At 40.3% G+C, this 15,310-nt stretch overlaps 3 protein-coding genes across 4 annotated transcripts; all 3 read right to left on the bottom strand.

The window, feature by feature from the left end:
* Window positions 1–151: 151 nt before the first annotated feature.
* LOC117379472 (phosphatidylinositol 4,5-bisphosphate 5-phosphatase A) lies at window positions 152–5,961 on the bottom strand. 2 transcript variants are annotated; one of them, XM_055225730.1, is made up of 14 exons: window positions 5,569–5,961; window positions 5,045–5,098; window positions 4,305–4,802; window positions 3,989–4,096; window positions 3,718–3,826; window positions 3,076–3,192; window positions 2,371–2,546; window positions 2,138–2,249; window positions 1,916–2,025; window positions 1,626–1,836; window positions 1,408–1,545; window positions 1,223–1,288; window positions 1,045–1,149; window positions 152–963 (listed from the first exon to the last, which is right to left on the bottom strand). In XM_055225730.1, exons 3-14 carry the CDS (start codon window positions 4,658–4,660, stop codon window positions 532–534), a joined length of 2,040 nt encoding a protein of 679 aa, XP_055081705.1. In that variant the 5' UTR covers window positions 4,661–4,802; window positions 5,045–5,098; window positions 5,569–5,961; the 3' UTR covers window positions 152–531. The 2 variants fall into 2 exon arrangements, with proteins under 2 accessions (XP_055081705.1, XP_033832085.1); XM_033976194.2 differs by lacking the exon at window positions 5,045–5,098.
* A 662-nt stretch (window positions 5,962–6,623) lies between these two features.
* smtna (smoothelin a) lies at window positions 6,624–9,209 on the bottom strand. Its single transcript, XM_033976173.2, has 8 exons — window positions 8,971–9,209; window positions 8,380–8,471; window positions 8,117–8,192; window positions 7,938–8,045; window positions 7,826–7,865; window positions 7,488–7,596; window positions 7,216–7,367; window positions 6,624–7,115 (listed from the first exon to the last, which is right to left on the bottom strand). Exons 2-8 carry the CDS (start codon window positions 8,467–8,469, stop codon window positions 6,968–6,970), a joined length of 723 nt encoding a protein of 240 aa, XP_033832064.1. The 5' UTR covers window positions 8,470–8,471; window positions 8,971–9,209; the 3' UTR covers window positions 6,624–6,967.
* A 395-nt stretch (window positions 9,210–9,604) lies between these two features.
* On the bottom strand, window positions 9,605–14,927 carry slc35e4 (solute carrier family 35 member E4). The gene is made up of 3 exons (XM_033976160.2): window positions 14,835–14,927; window positions 13,384–13,994; window positions 9,605–12,396 (listed from the first exon to the last, which is right to left on the bottom strand). Exons 2-3 carry the CDS (start codon window positions 13,973–13,975, stop codon window positions 11,870–11,872), a joined length of 1,119 nt encoding a protein of 372 aa, XP_033832051.1. The 5' UTR covers window positions 13,976–13,994; window positions 14,835–14,927; the 3' UTR covers window positions 9,605–11,869.
* Between the last annotated feature and the right edge of the window lie 383 nt (window positions 14,928–15,310).

The raw sequence follows: 15,310 nt of genomic DNA, 5'->3' as shown, positions 1-15,310 counted from the left end.
ATGTTTTATGTTGCACTTTATCACCAAAATAAGTTCCTAGTTTGTGAACTGTGTTCACAAACGATGGCAATAAAAGGATTCTGATTCTGATAAATAATATTCATGTGTTTGTTTTAGACTGTAAATACATGTACAATCCCACATTGTATTTCAAAGAAACCAAGACAACAATTTATTTCCTTTTTTTTTTAAATTGGGAACCATGGAGTTCACAATGCTGAGGGTTCAGAGTCCTCATCTGATCAAACACAGTTCATATGAATCCTTAGCTGTCTATTGGGCCTTTTACTTTGGCTTCACATTCAATATGTATGGTGTGATACAGCTTGAGAGTCTATAAAAGCACTTTGCTGGCCCAGAACATGTTTTTCACAATATGTAGGCCTATAGAGAAATTACAGGAATGTTTTAATCTACTCATCAGTAATATGTTGCTTCTATTAGCAGAGTGGCACAAAGAGACCAGGGTAGAATCTATATGGGCCTACTGAAAAGTTATAATTATATAACCCACTAAGCTGTGCATCACTTCTATGTGTTTGGTTTAAAACCTGTGTGTCTGTTATCCCCTAAGATGGCTGCAACCAAGGCTTCTGGAGCAGAAACTCGACTGCCTGGCGACACAGGGCTGCGAGGACTCAGGGGGCTGACTGCGGGTGATGGGATCACATCTGGAGAAACCAACCGTTCCTTCTTAGTTGCAGAACAAGATGAGCGACTGGGTGTCTGGCTGTCCTTTGACAATGGGCTGAGACTCAGACCTTGCAATGTAGGGAGAGGGTTAGAGGTAAGAGCAGGGACCGCTGGACTGCGGCTACGTCGAAGACGTTGGTGGTGTTTTCCTGTTTTTGGACTAGGACTCCGGGAGTTTGGAGCTAGCAATACAAGAGTACTGTCATCCTCTGAGCTGATGTCTGAACTGTCAGATTTATGCAGGGTTGGGCTGTGGATAGGCATTTTTATCTGTTGAGGAGGACAGAAAGGTTGAATGTTGATGAATATCATTATTGGACTCCAGTTGTTTCTTAAATATATGTTTTGTACCTGAATGGGCACTGACAACCCAACAATACTGTTCATAGTATTGCTATAGTAACCTAGGATGTATTCACAATCATCCTTTGGTAATTCTTCTTCTGGAAATGTCACCTATAGATAGATATATTCATTTACAGCCCCATTTTAATATTTCTGTAAATTTGTTGATTTAAATGATTTTGACCTGTGAGCCATGCTCTCCCTTAGCCCACACATAGACATGGTAGTCTTTGTAATGTCTGAACCCAACCTGGGAAAAGAAACAGTCGCAAGATAAAAGTTTATGAGACTCATGAGTGCAGCAGATGTATCTGTATATTGAATAAAAAAGAACAAAAGAACACTGGCACAAGTATAATCAAATCTTGCCTTGTAAATTGCCACCCAGTCCCAGGAGCTCCGCTGATAACTCGAAGCTACATTCACTTTCACTGTAGCATCAGATACTTTGTTCCACTCTTTGCTTACTTGTAGCTCCACCAGAGGTTTATCCACTTTGAATGGAAACTATGATGAGGACACAGATTTAAGTGGATGTTGCACAAATGTAACACAGCAGTGGAATGGTTGCTAGCTTTCGATCTTACCTGCAATGAAAACAGGGAAGAAACTGGCTTGTGGTCACTGACTGTGTAACCCATGTGACTGATGTAAGTGTGCTGTGTCACTTTGGTTGTGCCCCCAAACCAAGATGTTAGACCTCGTTGCAGTGCTGCATTATGGGTAGGAACAGGAGAGCCAGTACGACGAAGACGCCACAGGATACGGTCAGTCCAGGCAGGTTTCCTCTTCTTTGCACTGGCAAATTTATGGAAGTTTGAGATAGACTGCTCTGAACAATCAACAATCAAAGATCGTTTATAGCCCTCAAGCTAACCTGGTATCATATGTATTGGTCCCCACATCAAACTTATATGTGGGTGGAAATTTGAGCAGACCCTCCATGAAGCCATCTAATATAGATTCTGTGTTTTTAGCCATGTTCAACTGTGAAGCAGATAGCAAGCAAAAACATTTATACAATTATACAAATGACTTAAATACTGTATTATAGCTCCCCCTTTTGGCAAAAATAGGACACAACAGCAAAGGGCCTTACCTGGTCTCTTTCCCACAGAAGAGGCAGTTTATTGCTGTCGATTGCACATTTTACAACATGGATGTCATAATCCTCAATTCTGAAATTCAAATCTCCAAACCAAAATATTACACTGCGAACAGAGACAATGTGTTATTAGCAGGTATAGATATTACCAAAGCACATACAATGACATAGATAACTTTAACGTATTACAGAGCTTGTATACAGTTACAAATTAGTACAGTTCATACTCATGGTCTAGGACACCAGTGGCAGATCCTCCTTCAAACTGTTGCTGCTGGAGGATGCTTTCAAAGTCTTCCATCCTTTGCTCCAAGTTCCTCATGTGCGCTGGCAGGTGACAGTTTAGGAAGCACACTGTGTGGCCAAACACTGTCATCCTCGCGCTCACACCTCCTTTGTTTCCCTGAGTATAAGAGCAGCTCAAATGTCAAAATACATATAGACATTCATAGAGCAATATGAATTACAATTTACTTTACTATTACTTAAGTGATGTGTATGTAGAGGAGGCCTATACAGTAGTGTGCATACTGTAATAAGAAGTTGTTTTTGCATGGGATACATGCTTTTCATAGAATCAGTAGCAGGTTTAATAGTAATACTTTTAATAAAATGTTGTCATCTTTTGTACGTAAAGTTTTAGCCACATAAACAGGGCTGTGGTTTTGCATCAGAGGTATTCAACGGTAGTAATAGTGACTGCTTTGCAGAGAGGTGAGGAGGTGTGTGGTGGATGAATCAAAAAGACAGGCTTCCTGCTGCTGCACTGACCTCAAAGAGAAGGAGACTGCACCAGCGGCACACACACACACACACACACACACACCCCCCCCCACACACACACACACACACACACACACACAATCACACACACCTATCATCACAGGCCCATGCACCGTCCCAGAGCAGGCTCCTGCATGCACTACACGTACCCAGTATCCTCCCAGTCCTGTCCGTGTGCTCTGGGTCTGTATGCCCCGCAGGAAGGGCAGATGGCAGAATTTAGAGAAGACCAGCAGAAGTACACCTTGCATTCTCTGGGATGCCACCTGGTAATAAAGGAAAGAAGAGGACATACACAAAATCTTCCAGCTAAGATAGTCCAGATGAAGCCTAGCTCAAGATCTGGAGATTGATCCCTTTGCCCCTTCAGCAGCACTGAAGGATGGGTCAAATGCAGAGGATGAATTTCTGTGCGGTGACAATAAAGCATACAGTACCTCAACTTTAACCTTGATCTTGGTCTAACATTTTTCACGGCCAACAGCTACAAATATTGCACATGCACTAAAACTAAAAGTAATGTGGCCCCCACTCCTGAGCTTTCAATCTCCATGTTTGCCAGAGGAGAGTATAAGTATTCACCTTCTGCTTTTGCAAAGGAGAAAAGCAGCTCCAATGAGGCCACAAACATAATTGTGTGAATCTATTTCAAGCCTATTTAGACACAGAACTCCTGTCTCCTATAGCTCACTATTCCATCTAATGTTAAAACATACATAAGAAGCTGCATGGACCTTGTGATGCGTTAATGAACAGGGTGTACAATTACATAATAATGGGAATGAACTCACCAATACATATCCAAATCGACTCAGCGTGTCCATGCACAGCTCACTCCAGGGGTCTGAGAAAAGAACATCCTTCAGCCTCTTGTTGATCATGGAGTTGACTTCCTGAAGTCTGGAACATGACAGGAAATAAAGCAATGTTTTCACTCAGTACAAATTGGTTATCATCTGAATAATGATGGATAAATGTTAATCAAATCAAAAAGAACGCAGATGACTGAGTAGGCACTCCAGCTGTCTCTCTGGTACTTGAAAGAGCAGTACAACTACTTACCCAATGACAAACATGTCAATGCTTCCATCTGAAAGATTTGATCCAAATAGAGATGTGATATCATCTGGGGCCACTGCAGATCCCACGTTCCATGTGACGATGTACACCCTTTGAAAAGAAAGAGGAGTTGCATCATACTGTAGTGTTTACAGCACAGGTGAAAGAAGACATAATCTGCTGTAATCCCAAAGGAAAAAGCTCTCAGCTGTATTTCTGCATATAGAAAAAAATTAATCAGCTCAGTGCAACTCACTGATGACTGAATAACATTGACTACATGACATACAGTGGAAATGACAAAACGTTTGTGACATACCTGAAATCACTGGCTTTACCTGACGTCTCTGGTGGTACTTGGCTCTGAGTGGGGCTGGTGTTGAGTTTGGAGTTTACCTGAGCGGGGGGCATGGGCAAACTGGGGCTCAGGCGAGAGTGGCTCGAGTATGACTGAGGGCTATGAGGACTTTGCAGAGGAAAAGTAAATTCATTCGGAGAACATGAGGGGACATTGATGCTTTGAGGACCTGGAATACACACTGGGATCAAATCAATGTCCACCAAAGGCTCAGAGATCCGTGTTACTTTTTTATTCCCAAGAGCAGTGGGCCTTGGTCTGCTAATGCTAGACACTTCTGAAGAGGCAGTGGATCGTTCTGTGTGCCGGGACTCCATTTGATTTGCAGGTTTGAAGCACAGCTGTGGGCTCTGGGGGTTTGATCTGTGAGGGTAAGTCTGCACGTTTGATAGGTCCAGCGTTCACAGGGGACTTGAAAGGGTCTGCGTAGACTGGCTTCTATGGAAATTGTTCCATAAACTGCAAAGCAAAGATATGACTTAATTGAATATCTAAATAAGAAACAACAGCTTACGACAGAGTAGGAAACAGAACATTAATATCTAAGGTCAAATTACTGTAGATCAGTGTTTCCCAAGATGCAAGACAATTGAAAGATATAATTGTACATTTTAAAAGCTATTTTAACTGAAAACACTGTGATTTTGTGTGAAATATAGTAAAATATCACAGTTAAGTACAGAAATATAATCAAACCTGACCTGGGTTGGTTGTGTGGTATTTTGGGGGTGCTAGCCTGAAAAGTTTGGAATCCCCTGAAACAATAACAAAAAATGTATTAATGCTGAACTACATGCTAAGCCATAAAGGTCAGTGCTGAAGTCAAGCCATCAGTCAGGTTATTTGCAAAAAGTCTAATAATTTCGAAAACACCTGTTAACATGTAAAGTACTTCCTCCATAGTCAAAGATATTAGTTTATCTTATTTTTGTCAGCTTATTTCAAGTCACAGGGAAAGTCGAAACCACTTTAAATAATTCATCTTTAATAAATTAAACCTCTGTAAAAGGAGTCATGTGACCACATCCGCTTGGATTAACAGAGGTCAAATAGGACCCACAAGCACTGATAATGATTATAGTTATATTCAGTTCTCGTTTTGCTGATTGACCTTTAACTGTCGTGCCATTTGTAATTACCTGGAATTTTGTCAGGTTAACCATACATACACACAGATGCAGGCGCACGCTTATTTTAGGCTTCTATCTCTGAACACCTGCCTTACCTCGGACTGTCTTTCTCCTTCAGAGGTGAACCTCAGAGTGATTTATTCAAGCGCCCACGAGACGAGGATCTCTTGGTGTGTCCTGGTCGGTCTAGAATCCACGGCCCCACACGGAGAGGGAAGAGTGGCTCAGGACAAGGCGGGCGTCTCCGTCACGGTGCGTGCTGCCACACGCGGTCAGGGCTAGTCGTATTTGAGTGTGTTCAGAGTTTAGCATTATGCCGTTGTTTGCATAGGGTTTGGCATTATCCCGATTGTCATAGACTTATGCCCGTTCCCGAGCTGCAGCATCCCGCCTGCAGCAGTTCTACACCGGCTCCTGCCACCAGTTCGCTCCGCCCCCTCCAAACGTGTCTCCTCTCTGATAAACACACGCGCACCTGCGAGTGGCACAAGTGACTGTGCCTGTCAGTGACGCATTATAGTGGCACCAGTGCGTCACAGATGGGAACATTGATCAAAGAGTCAATAATTAAATGTGAATTTGGCTGGTTATCAATCTGATGAGTAAGTGGGAGATAGGCTATATGTAGGCCTAACACACCAGCTGATGGGGAGAGAGGGGCACAACAAAACAACAGCATCACAATATGAATAACAAAAACAAAGTTAATATAATGTGATCAAAAATATAGACATAAGTAATAGACTGTGTAGCACTAATCGGTATATTGGCTGATAAGTTTCTCTGTTTAACTAAAGGCTAAAAAGAGCATGTGCAGAACATGCTATTTACTCCCATTCTTTAACCACATGTAGCTTGGACAGAAAATAGCATTCATCAGCTACATAAATATTGCTACCCATCCTGCACTTAATTGCTCATACATAACGGCACTACTAACATGGCCAGATTTCCTGCAGCTCTAATGCAGATGTGTAATCTCAGAGGAATGCAGTGATCCTAGCTCGCCAGCTGTCACCAGAAGTCTCTGCTCAAACACACTCATACACCAATGCTACACAATGAGTATATTTATGAAATATGAAATCACCACAACCTTTTATGTAACCTAGTATTGTTTTGTATATTTAGGCCTACACATGTTGTTTGGTACATATTTATTTGCAAAAAGCAGTAAAACTGTAGCTATATTTCATATATTATTATATAATCTTTACATTTACCTATATATGATCATTAGACAGTTTTATGATGGCTGGCTTCAAGAGAGAAGTTTGTTTGAACCTTGTGTCCCTGCTTGGGCAACACAGGCTCATATTATGTGGATCATTTTTGTGCCAGGAGGATAGCCTAAATGTAACTGTGCAACTGGTTTGCTGTAGCAAGAATAGTGATAGTTTAAGAATTGTCTATCGTGTCAAATGTACCAGAAATGCAACAGAGGTTGATCTTATTGCTCAATATATTTGGTCTAAGGATGAAGTGAATGTTGATTTATGGCCTTTTCTTGGTTTTGACCAGGCCCTTCTCCACCAGGCAGCGGTAGAACTCCTGTATGTACGTATACACACACTTCCAATCCGGCTCATGCATCCTCACCAGATCATCGGGGTCCAACAGAGAGGGGCAGCCAGCCAACCTCCTGTATGAGAGAAGGCAGGAAAATACAGTGAGAAACAATGTCAAAGCATGGTTGCAGATAACTTCACATCTCCTTGTACTTATAAGGGCAGTGAGCTCACTCTGCAGTGCTGAAGGCGAGTTGGAAGTTGTCCCTGGGTTTGTTTGGGTTGAGGATGGAATACTCGAACGCATCAGGGAAAAAACGGTGCACCAGTGCACAGAAAGCAATCCCATCTTTCCAACTGGAGGAGAAATTCTGGATGTCCACACCCTGTAGGAAAAAGTCAGTACAAGTGCCTGGGCTGGAGTGGTAAAGGCAAGAATGTAGGGGACATAGTTTTGTTTAGCAGCGCAGTAGTAAATCACAAGAGGAGAGTAAGGAAACAATTACCTCATAAGGTTCTGTTTTGGCCCGGCACCAGTCTAGAAGCATTTGTTTAACGTTTTTGGCATTGGGTGCAGCTGCGGTGGGAGATTTCTGGGGTAAGTCTGCAGAGGGACTAGAATATAGAAAAAACATATAGAGTTGTTTTTGCCATTGTCCTCAGATATTAACATTTTTCATATCCATCCATCAAAGTCAACATATAGGTGACATGGACCAGTCACAGCACAATAAAGTAGCTTACAATAAAGGTTAGAGGTAAATATGCTTCTGTTGACACACACACACACACACACACACCCCCACACACACACACTTGTACACATTCTGTTTGCTGCCCTCACCTTGTTGTCTTGTTGGAGAGAGTGAGGGCTATTTCTTGCTCTGTAAAAAAACAAAAACAAATGCCATCATTTATATGCCATACAGTTAAATATTAAAACAAATCAGACTTACTTGTAGACCTTTGCTGGTTAAAGGTGGGTCTTCCTCCTCCACTTGCAGCAGCTTTATTCTGTTGTTTTAAGTCAGCCTGTCGCTCTCCTCTCTCCTCCTTACGTTTATCTGGGGAAAAAGACCACTGGAACTCAAAGGGGAAAAAAATATACTTATGGTATGGATCAACAAATTTTTACCTATTTTTCTCCTTAGCAGATCCCTTAATGCAGCACGTATGATACTCCGGTCTTCAAAGTTTTTTGCATTGTCAAGCTGAAAATATACAATGAATTTGAAACATTAGTGGGAACAGGAGTGGGAATTTCAGTAGACATTTTGTAGTGTACAATGAATGTAACTGATTTAAACTATGAAAGGAAGATACTGTGGCTCTTAGCTGACCAATTCAAGCGTTAGAGGCAGATGTTTAATGTTTAGAGAGAATGTTTTTTATGCTGACCATTTTGTTTAGTACATCTTCATCTTCGATTGCTGCAAGTTCCTCTTTGGTCAGTGAACCTGATGAATCACTTGGGTTTCCAGTGGCCATATCTATGGAATATTAACATGTTGATGGTGAAAAATAATAGATTTAACATTTCTCCATGACAACACACTGCAATAATTAATCCGAAAATGTAACTAAAGTGTTATGTAATAGGTACGCAGCATTTGTACTCAAGAACTTTAATAAGACAACAGTTTGTATCATTTTATTATTGAGTATTAGATAGCGCTAAGCTATATTTTACTGTATTCTACTTTGACAATAAAATATCACTATGGCATTCATCCTTGTAAAGACATGTGTTTGTATTACAGGCAAATACTTTTGTTTCACAGCAACACAGAGGGGTCACAGCATGGACAAATATAGTCATGTCACAGAACTCAGTAAGCCAATATGCACTGCATTTCGTAACAATGTGTAACTATTTAGTTAATAGAAGAATGTGCTGAAGCAAGTACAATATAAGTACAATCCAGAATTAAGAGATTTCAAATTGATCACTGATACTTCCTAATGACACAAATGTGACATGTCACTTACCTGCTCTGGAAAATAGTCAACAGTCTCGTTCTTCTGCTCCTGCTTGGGTCTTCAATGCAGAGGGATCTCCTGTATATACTGCACAGGACACATGTTTGCACAGAGGCAAAGTTGGTTACAACAACCAACCAAAACTGGAGATTCTTGGAGGAGGGACAAACGGGTGCATCTATCCTCTATTCTCTAAATCCTGGGTTTTAGCTTTTTCAAGGCATCTGCACCCCAATGTATGATGTGTTGATGATTTGTTGCATGTCCACCCTGTGTTACTGATTGTGGCAGTAGAGTCATGTGAAATGACATGAAAGGGTTAAAAGGGCAGAATGTGAGAAGCACTGCCTTATTGAGGCAAAAGCCGATCTGGATATGTATGTTTATACAATTAAGGAATTCACAGAATGAAAAGCAGATCACAAACCTGTGTCACAATCATTTTAAATAATCAGGGTGAAGCTGCAAATGAGAAAAACATTCAAACTTAGATTAAGTTTGGTCTGTTACAGCAGCTGTAAAGTAGAGAGATAGAAAGTGTGACTCCGCCATGTGGTGAGCAACTGGTAAATGCTATAAAGCCTTTCACAGAAGATAATGAAACAAATTACATATTTTGTTCTCTTCTGTTTATTTTATTGTTCGCATTTTTAAGTTAGATCAACTTAGACCAGTGACATTTTAGTTCGCTAGTTTAAATGATGGATCACAATATATTGGTCTAGAGTTTTGAATCTGAACAGTTTCAGTAAATTGTGCATACAAAAAATGTTCACGAGACAGTAGTGTTGTTAAATTGTATATATATTTTGAATTGACCCAACCTAAGTTTTTCTGTCAGTCTTACAATTCATAGCGACACTTTTTGATCCAAACTTGTAACCACAATTTAACAGAAAAAAGCATAACTCTTTCTTCATACAGGAAGTTCACATACAGTAAGGCATGAGGCAAATGCCTCAGTTTAGACCCCCTTCAGCTTCAAAATACATAAATATTTTAAAATAATTAATTACATCAAACAACAAATAAAACAAACCAGCAAGTACAAGGAATACCAGCTCTGGAGGCATTGTTGTTGTACATTTTTAGTGCAACAGCTGCTATACCGGTCACTCCAAACCAACTTGGCATTTACAAACTGAAAAGAACAAGCAGCTTTGACTGAGAACAAATTCTTTGTTTTGGTTGGTCAAAGCTGCTTTTTCTAACTCTGTCTTTCAATAAAAGGCAAAACAAATGAGGTATTATTTTCTCATGACATAAACATGATCTTACACAGGAAATTAAAATAAAATAATAATAATTAAAAAAACAAAAAACATTCAAAGCCCTCACATTTAGCCATCAAGCTTTATGAAACATGTCTTAAATTGTAAATATGATTGGCACTGTTGAACAAGTAAAAATGTTTAAAACTGTGCTGTATGGCTTTGTGTTGTGACCAAGATGCTCTCTAGGTAAATATTTGGCATACCATTCACACATAAGGGACATTGAGGACACTCGGGTCAGTGTCTGCACCACCCTGACCTCACTGAAATAGATGTGTGCTATTAAAAAACATACATCATGTGCAAAACCTTTCATACCCGTCATCTACAGCAGTAGCAAGCCACACAGTCAAAACTAAATAATACAAAATAAATATTAGTGTAAAGAAAAGCAATGCAATTCAGAAATACTGACAAACCAACACTAGTGTTTCTTTTCTAAATTTAGAAATGTCATGAGAGAAAGTAGGTCACTTGGATGGGTTTTAATGTCCATACGTCTAGTACAAAAATAAACAGTGGTTTGATGTAAAGTAAAACAAATGTATTTTAAATGTCAGAAGTCTCAAGTTAACTAAAAAAGGAGACGAAAACAATATCTTAAAATAGCAAATGTTTTTCTGTAGCAGCACCTCCATAGGGGGGTGTTACTCCTTAGAGATTCATGAATCAAATTAAGATGGCACAGTTGCAGCTGTAAAAAGTAATTGGAGTTATTCCATAGTGACCTGATGGGAGACTGGCTGAACAGAATGTAGGCCTAATTTGGGGAATCTAACTTAGATTATTAGCTCAGGACCATTTACAGATCACAGAATACTGTCATGTGTGCTTTAGTTGAACAAATTTCACTTTCTTACCTCAAGTTCTGGTACAGGGATAAAATGACAACAGAAACTATATGAAACAAGATTTGCCCTTCACACTAAAAGTAAAAGCTGCCAAGAGGTGATTAGAGAAGAGCCTCTCTCCATCAGGTAACAGTGTTTTGACACACAAAGGATATATTCATTAGTCTCGGATTCATATTGTGCCCATGATGATGAGTTCAATGCTATCTGTGCCCACTCTCTATCTGCTGCTTTAATAATCCATGTAAAAAAAATCAGAGCCCTCAGAAAACTTTCACAGTGGGGTAGTGTCAAGATGAATAACCTTTAAGGTTTCAGACAGTTTTAGTGTACCAATGTATGCAAATAGCATTGTATTAACAATGTATTGATCATGAGTAAGGAGAGATTATTTTGAAACTAATCAAGGCAACCGTTTCTTTATAAACATAATTTGAATCTGATAGTCTGAAATGACAGATAAAGCTGCATTCACATGCTGCTTGGATTGTGCAAACCTTTCACACAAATAAGAGTCAAATATTTAACACATTAACACTAACTGTAACACCATATTTTTTCGCCAATGTCACTTTTACAATTGACATCAAATTGTAAAAGCAATTATAATCTCTTGAGTTTTTTTTTCTCAAAGTATTAAAATGATGACTGTTGAATCCAAAATCATATGAATGCAGAACAAAAATTTTAGAATATAAGAACTGAACACAAGTAAGGATATTATCTCAGGACTGTTTGCAGTTGTTTCTTCATAGTTCATATTTATTCTCTTTATTTTTAGCATCAGTCTACTTTCTCTTGCAGTTTACCCTCTATCCTCTGCTGGTTATACATGGACTCTGTAATACTGGTGTTGTCCTCAGTGTGGAGAGGGTTGAAGAGAATGGGTCCAGATGCTTTCTCTTTGGCACCGCGAGCATCCAGGTATCTTATGATAAATTCAGAGTTCTGATAGATGAGCATGCCTGACAGGGTGAGCACTGCGCCCACACAGCTCAGGGCAGACAGCTCACAGCCAAACAGCAGCTGGGACAGCAGTAGGTTCCCCACCACATTGAGGTTCCCCAGAACGTGCAGAGTGACAGCAGAGGTGAGAGTGATGACACAGTTACTGGCCAGATTGTACAGCACTGAGCCCATGCAGCTCAGGAGGATGAACATCCACAAGTGTTTGTCATAGTGCAAAGGTGACTCTAGCAGCGCCCAGTTCTCCAGAGCCAGAGCAGCCACTGCCAGAATGCAAAAGCTGGGTATGGCCATAAGATAGAGCAAGAACATGGAGTTGATCTTCTCCTCTTGAAGCAAGATGCCTGACACAAAGATGACATAGTTATACAATCAATCAATAAATAAATAAACTACATATAATTACATTATTTAATTACTCTTACTTCACAGTTATATGGTCATTGTAAATTAGGGCTTTGAGTCAAATCCCATAGGTGGCATCAGACGATTCAAATAATGACTTTACGTAGGAATTTTAGTAATAATAAGAAGTAATAATGTTTATACAAAAGAGGCAGAAGTCTTGACACCCTGAAATTAAAATACTACCAGCTAAAAGATCAAATACAGTGTGGCCAGTAAAAATCCTGTTAAGCAAACACCTGAAGACTCTTCATACAAAAAAGTTAGATTGAACATGCAGTACTAATGTAGCTCCACCCTGCCCCAGCCCCTGTACAAAACATTCAGTTATACAGTTGTCTGAGAAAAAAGACGATATGTTCCTTTCTGTTACGTAACAGGAACCTAAATTTCATTCATTTGGTTCAGTTATCAACGAAGTTAAGTCTATTTTTGTTTGAGCATTTGTATAGGCAAATATGTATGAATGTATACAATTCAATAGGCTGAAACTAATCCAAGCATAAGATTTCAATTTAAGGTGTGTGTTTCCCAAGAACAATCAACTGTGGCAAAAATATAAATATAAATTAGTAAGTAAGCAGTTGTTTTTAAGTAGTTCATATAGCTAATGTACTTCTTTGTATGTGTCTGAAAGTTGAAGTAGCCCTCTTATATAAACTGAAATATACTATATGCACACTGACTGTTCCTCAGGACTAGCAGAAAACTGTGCAAAGTTAAGGCTTGTGTCATGTCTGTCTGTGATGAGTCACCAGTTACTTGGGAAAAACTTAAGATGGAGCAAATAAATCATTAGGATTAAATCCTTATACTGTAATACACAGATGTTAAATCTATCCTTACTTTACGTCTTTGTCCCTACGCAAATGTTAAATTATGTTTGACAAAAAATATTAAATAATAGAAAAAATGCTAGGACTTACTCTGCTGAATTGACTTGACACCTCGTAACATGGTCGCTGCAAACACAAAAATGCATCCAGTCTGGTCAAACTGGACCTCTCCCATAATGCTGAATGAAGCTCCCAGGCAGATGGGCATCATAGCAGTGTACTTGATGATATGGTGCTGTTTCCCCAGTATAAAGGTGGATATAGCCAGGGTGAACAGAGGAGTGGTAGTGTAAATCATTTGTGCAAAGGAGAGCTGGACGTACGTCAGACCCATGTTTCCAAAGGCGATGCTAGCACAGAAAGTTAAACTCAAGAGGAATACCTTGCATTTGGCGTTTGTAGTCAGTTCCTGTTCCCCTGCTCTTCTGTGGTGGATTATTCTCAGTTTGATCAGTACATAGTCCACCACTATGGCTGTTAGCATGTGCAGCGCTGAGAGGAGCAGGGGGTACCTGAAGTTGTACACAGCAAAGATCCATTTGTTGAGGCTGGAGATAGTGCTCCCGGTCACCAGCCACACAATGACAGCGGACAACAAATGGAGCATCTCAGTCAGAGGTCTGCGCCTGCTTTGGGCTTCAAGAGAGTGCTCACTTTTGGAGAAGCCATCAGTCCTTCTCATGTTCGCTTCATTGTTTTCTCTGAAAGGCAAACATAAATCCACAGAAAATAATCATACCGCGTGTAGTCAGTCCACAGTCTGCTTTTAAGAACTATACACACAGAACTATACACACTGGAAAGTAAGTTTGTTTAGCGCCACCGCCTAAGAGCACGTGTTTCTATTTTGCATGAGGATCAGGTTGTGTAACACCGTTGGAAAAAAATGACAACGCTGACCAGGAAGACAGGCACTGTACAGAACTAGAGGCTTGTGAGCTGGGCCCGCCCCGGCGGCAGCGAGCCTTGAGTTGATTGGTTGATTTTATGTCATGAACTCAGGGGCTGGCTCTGACGCATCGTTCTGCTGCACCAAAACACAGTGCTGTGGTAAACATCAGCTATACGTGTCTGGAACTGTAATCCAACCGCATAAATATCACGTTCCGTAGAGGCACACGAGTTATCGGTTTCATGTGATGTAGTTTTAAATATAACCTAACCCACATTCACTTGAGATGGCATTATTACTTTGCCAAGAGACCATGTTAGTCCTACATGCCACAGAATACACAGATCGCTTTGCATACGGCTTAAACTCAAGCACCACTCAAAAGCAGTTACCTGTTATTACACGCGTTAAACTACACCATTCACAAAATAAGAGGGCATAGAATGGAAAAAGTTAACTGACCTCTGTCATTGAGGGAACTGTCACTTAACACCAGACGGGCAACAGCCCATGGTTCAGTCTGCCGGCCATGGCAACGGCGGTACAGCCCTACGCGCTGCCTTAAGACGTAAAGATACATAGGCCTACTTCTTTCGGAAAACGGACTACACTTTAAATAAACATAATTTCTTATACAAGTGTTTGTTACCTCCATATATGATGACTAGCGCCTTGATGACCATCATGTCTGCATTTTTACTGAGAGCGCGTCTGCGCCAATCTGTGCGTACGCGCTCCAGTGTCATTGGACCACGGTACATTTAAAGGGATAACACTCTTTTTATCTGGACGAGGGAATAAACTCGGTTCCAGAAGCCCCTTTTACCCACACAAGCAGTGGGAAAGGATTTGTGATGCTGAGATGGGCCTTCAACAAGCCTACCAGTGCAATGCACCCTTCTGCACTCCTGTAGCAGCAGCAGCAGCAGCAGCAGCAGCAGCAGCAGCAGCAGCAACAGCAACAACAACAACAACAACTAATAGCTATAAATAAACTATATTACAGAACAGCTTTCTCTTATTCTGCATATGCGAAATAATATTTAACCATTTACTTGGAAAAGGTCTCATGTAGCCAAAATTATACTATAAGGGAATCAGAATTAATAAGGAAATCAGAATTCT

Source organism: Periophthalmus magnuspinnatus, chromosome 12, assembly GCF_009829125.3.
Source record: "Periophthalmus magnuspinnatus isolate fPerMag1 chromosome 12, fPerMag1.2.pri, whole genome shotgun sequence".
Classification (NCBI taxonomy): domain Eukaryota; kingdom Metazoa; phylum Chordata; class Actinopteri; order Gobiiformes; family Gobiidae; genus Periophthalmus; species Periophthalmus magnuspinnatus.
The sequence above is the reverse complement of the archived record's forward strand: the minus strand, read 5'-3'. Positions and strand labels throughout refer to the sequence as shown.

What these genes read in the sequence shown, in the direction of transcription:
- slc35e4 (XM_033976160.2), bottom strand. Translation starts at nt 13,975, where the DNA reads ATGAGAAGGACTGATGGCTTCTCCAAAAGTGAGCACTCTCTTGAAGCC. An exon ending in TGTCAAGTCAATTCAGCAGA is followed by an intron (nt 12,397 to 13,383) that starts GTAAGTCCTAGC and finishes TCTTTGTGTCAG; the next exon opens with GCATCTTGCTTCAAGAGGAG.
- smtna (XM_033976173.2), bottom strand. Translation starts at nt 8,469, where the DNA reads ATGGCCACTGGAAACCCAAGTGATTCATCAGGTTCACTGACCAAAGAG. An exon ending in TAACCAGCAAAGGTCTACAA is followed by an intron (nt 7,866 to 7,937) that starts GTAAGTCTGATT and finishes GTTTTTTTACAG; the next exon opens with AGCAAGAAATAGCCCTCACT. An exon ending in CCAAAACAGAACCTTATGAG is followed by an intron (nt 7,368 to 7,487) that starts GTAATTGTTTCC and finishes TTTTTCCTACAG; the next exon opens with GGTGTGGACATCCAGAATTT.
- LOC117379472 (XM_055225730.1), bottom strand. Translation starts at nt 4,660, where the DNA reads ATGGAGTCCCGGCACACAGAACGATCCACTGCCTCTTCAGAAGTGTCT. An exon ending in ATTGACATGTTTGTCATTGG is followed by an intron (nt 3,827 to 3,988) that starts GTAAGTAGTTGT and finishes GTCATGTTCCAG; the next exon opens with ACTTCAGGAAGTCAACTCCA. An exon ending in ACTGGTGTCCTAGACCATGA is followed by an intron (nt 2,250 to 2,370) that starts GTATGAACTGTA and finishes CTCTGTTCGCAG; the next exon opens with TGTAATATTTTGGTTTGGAG.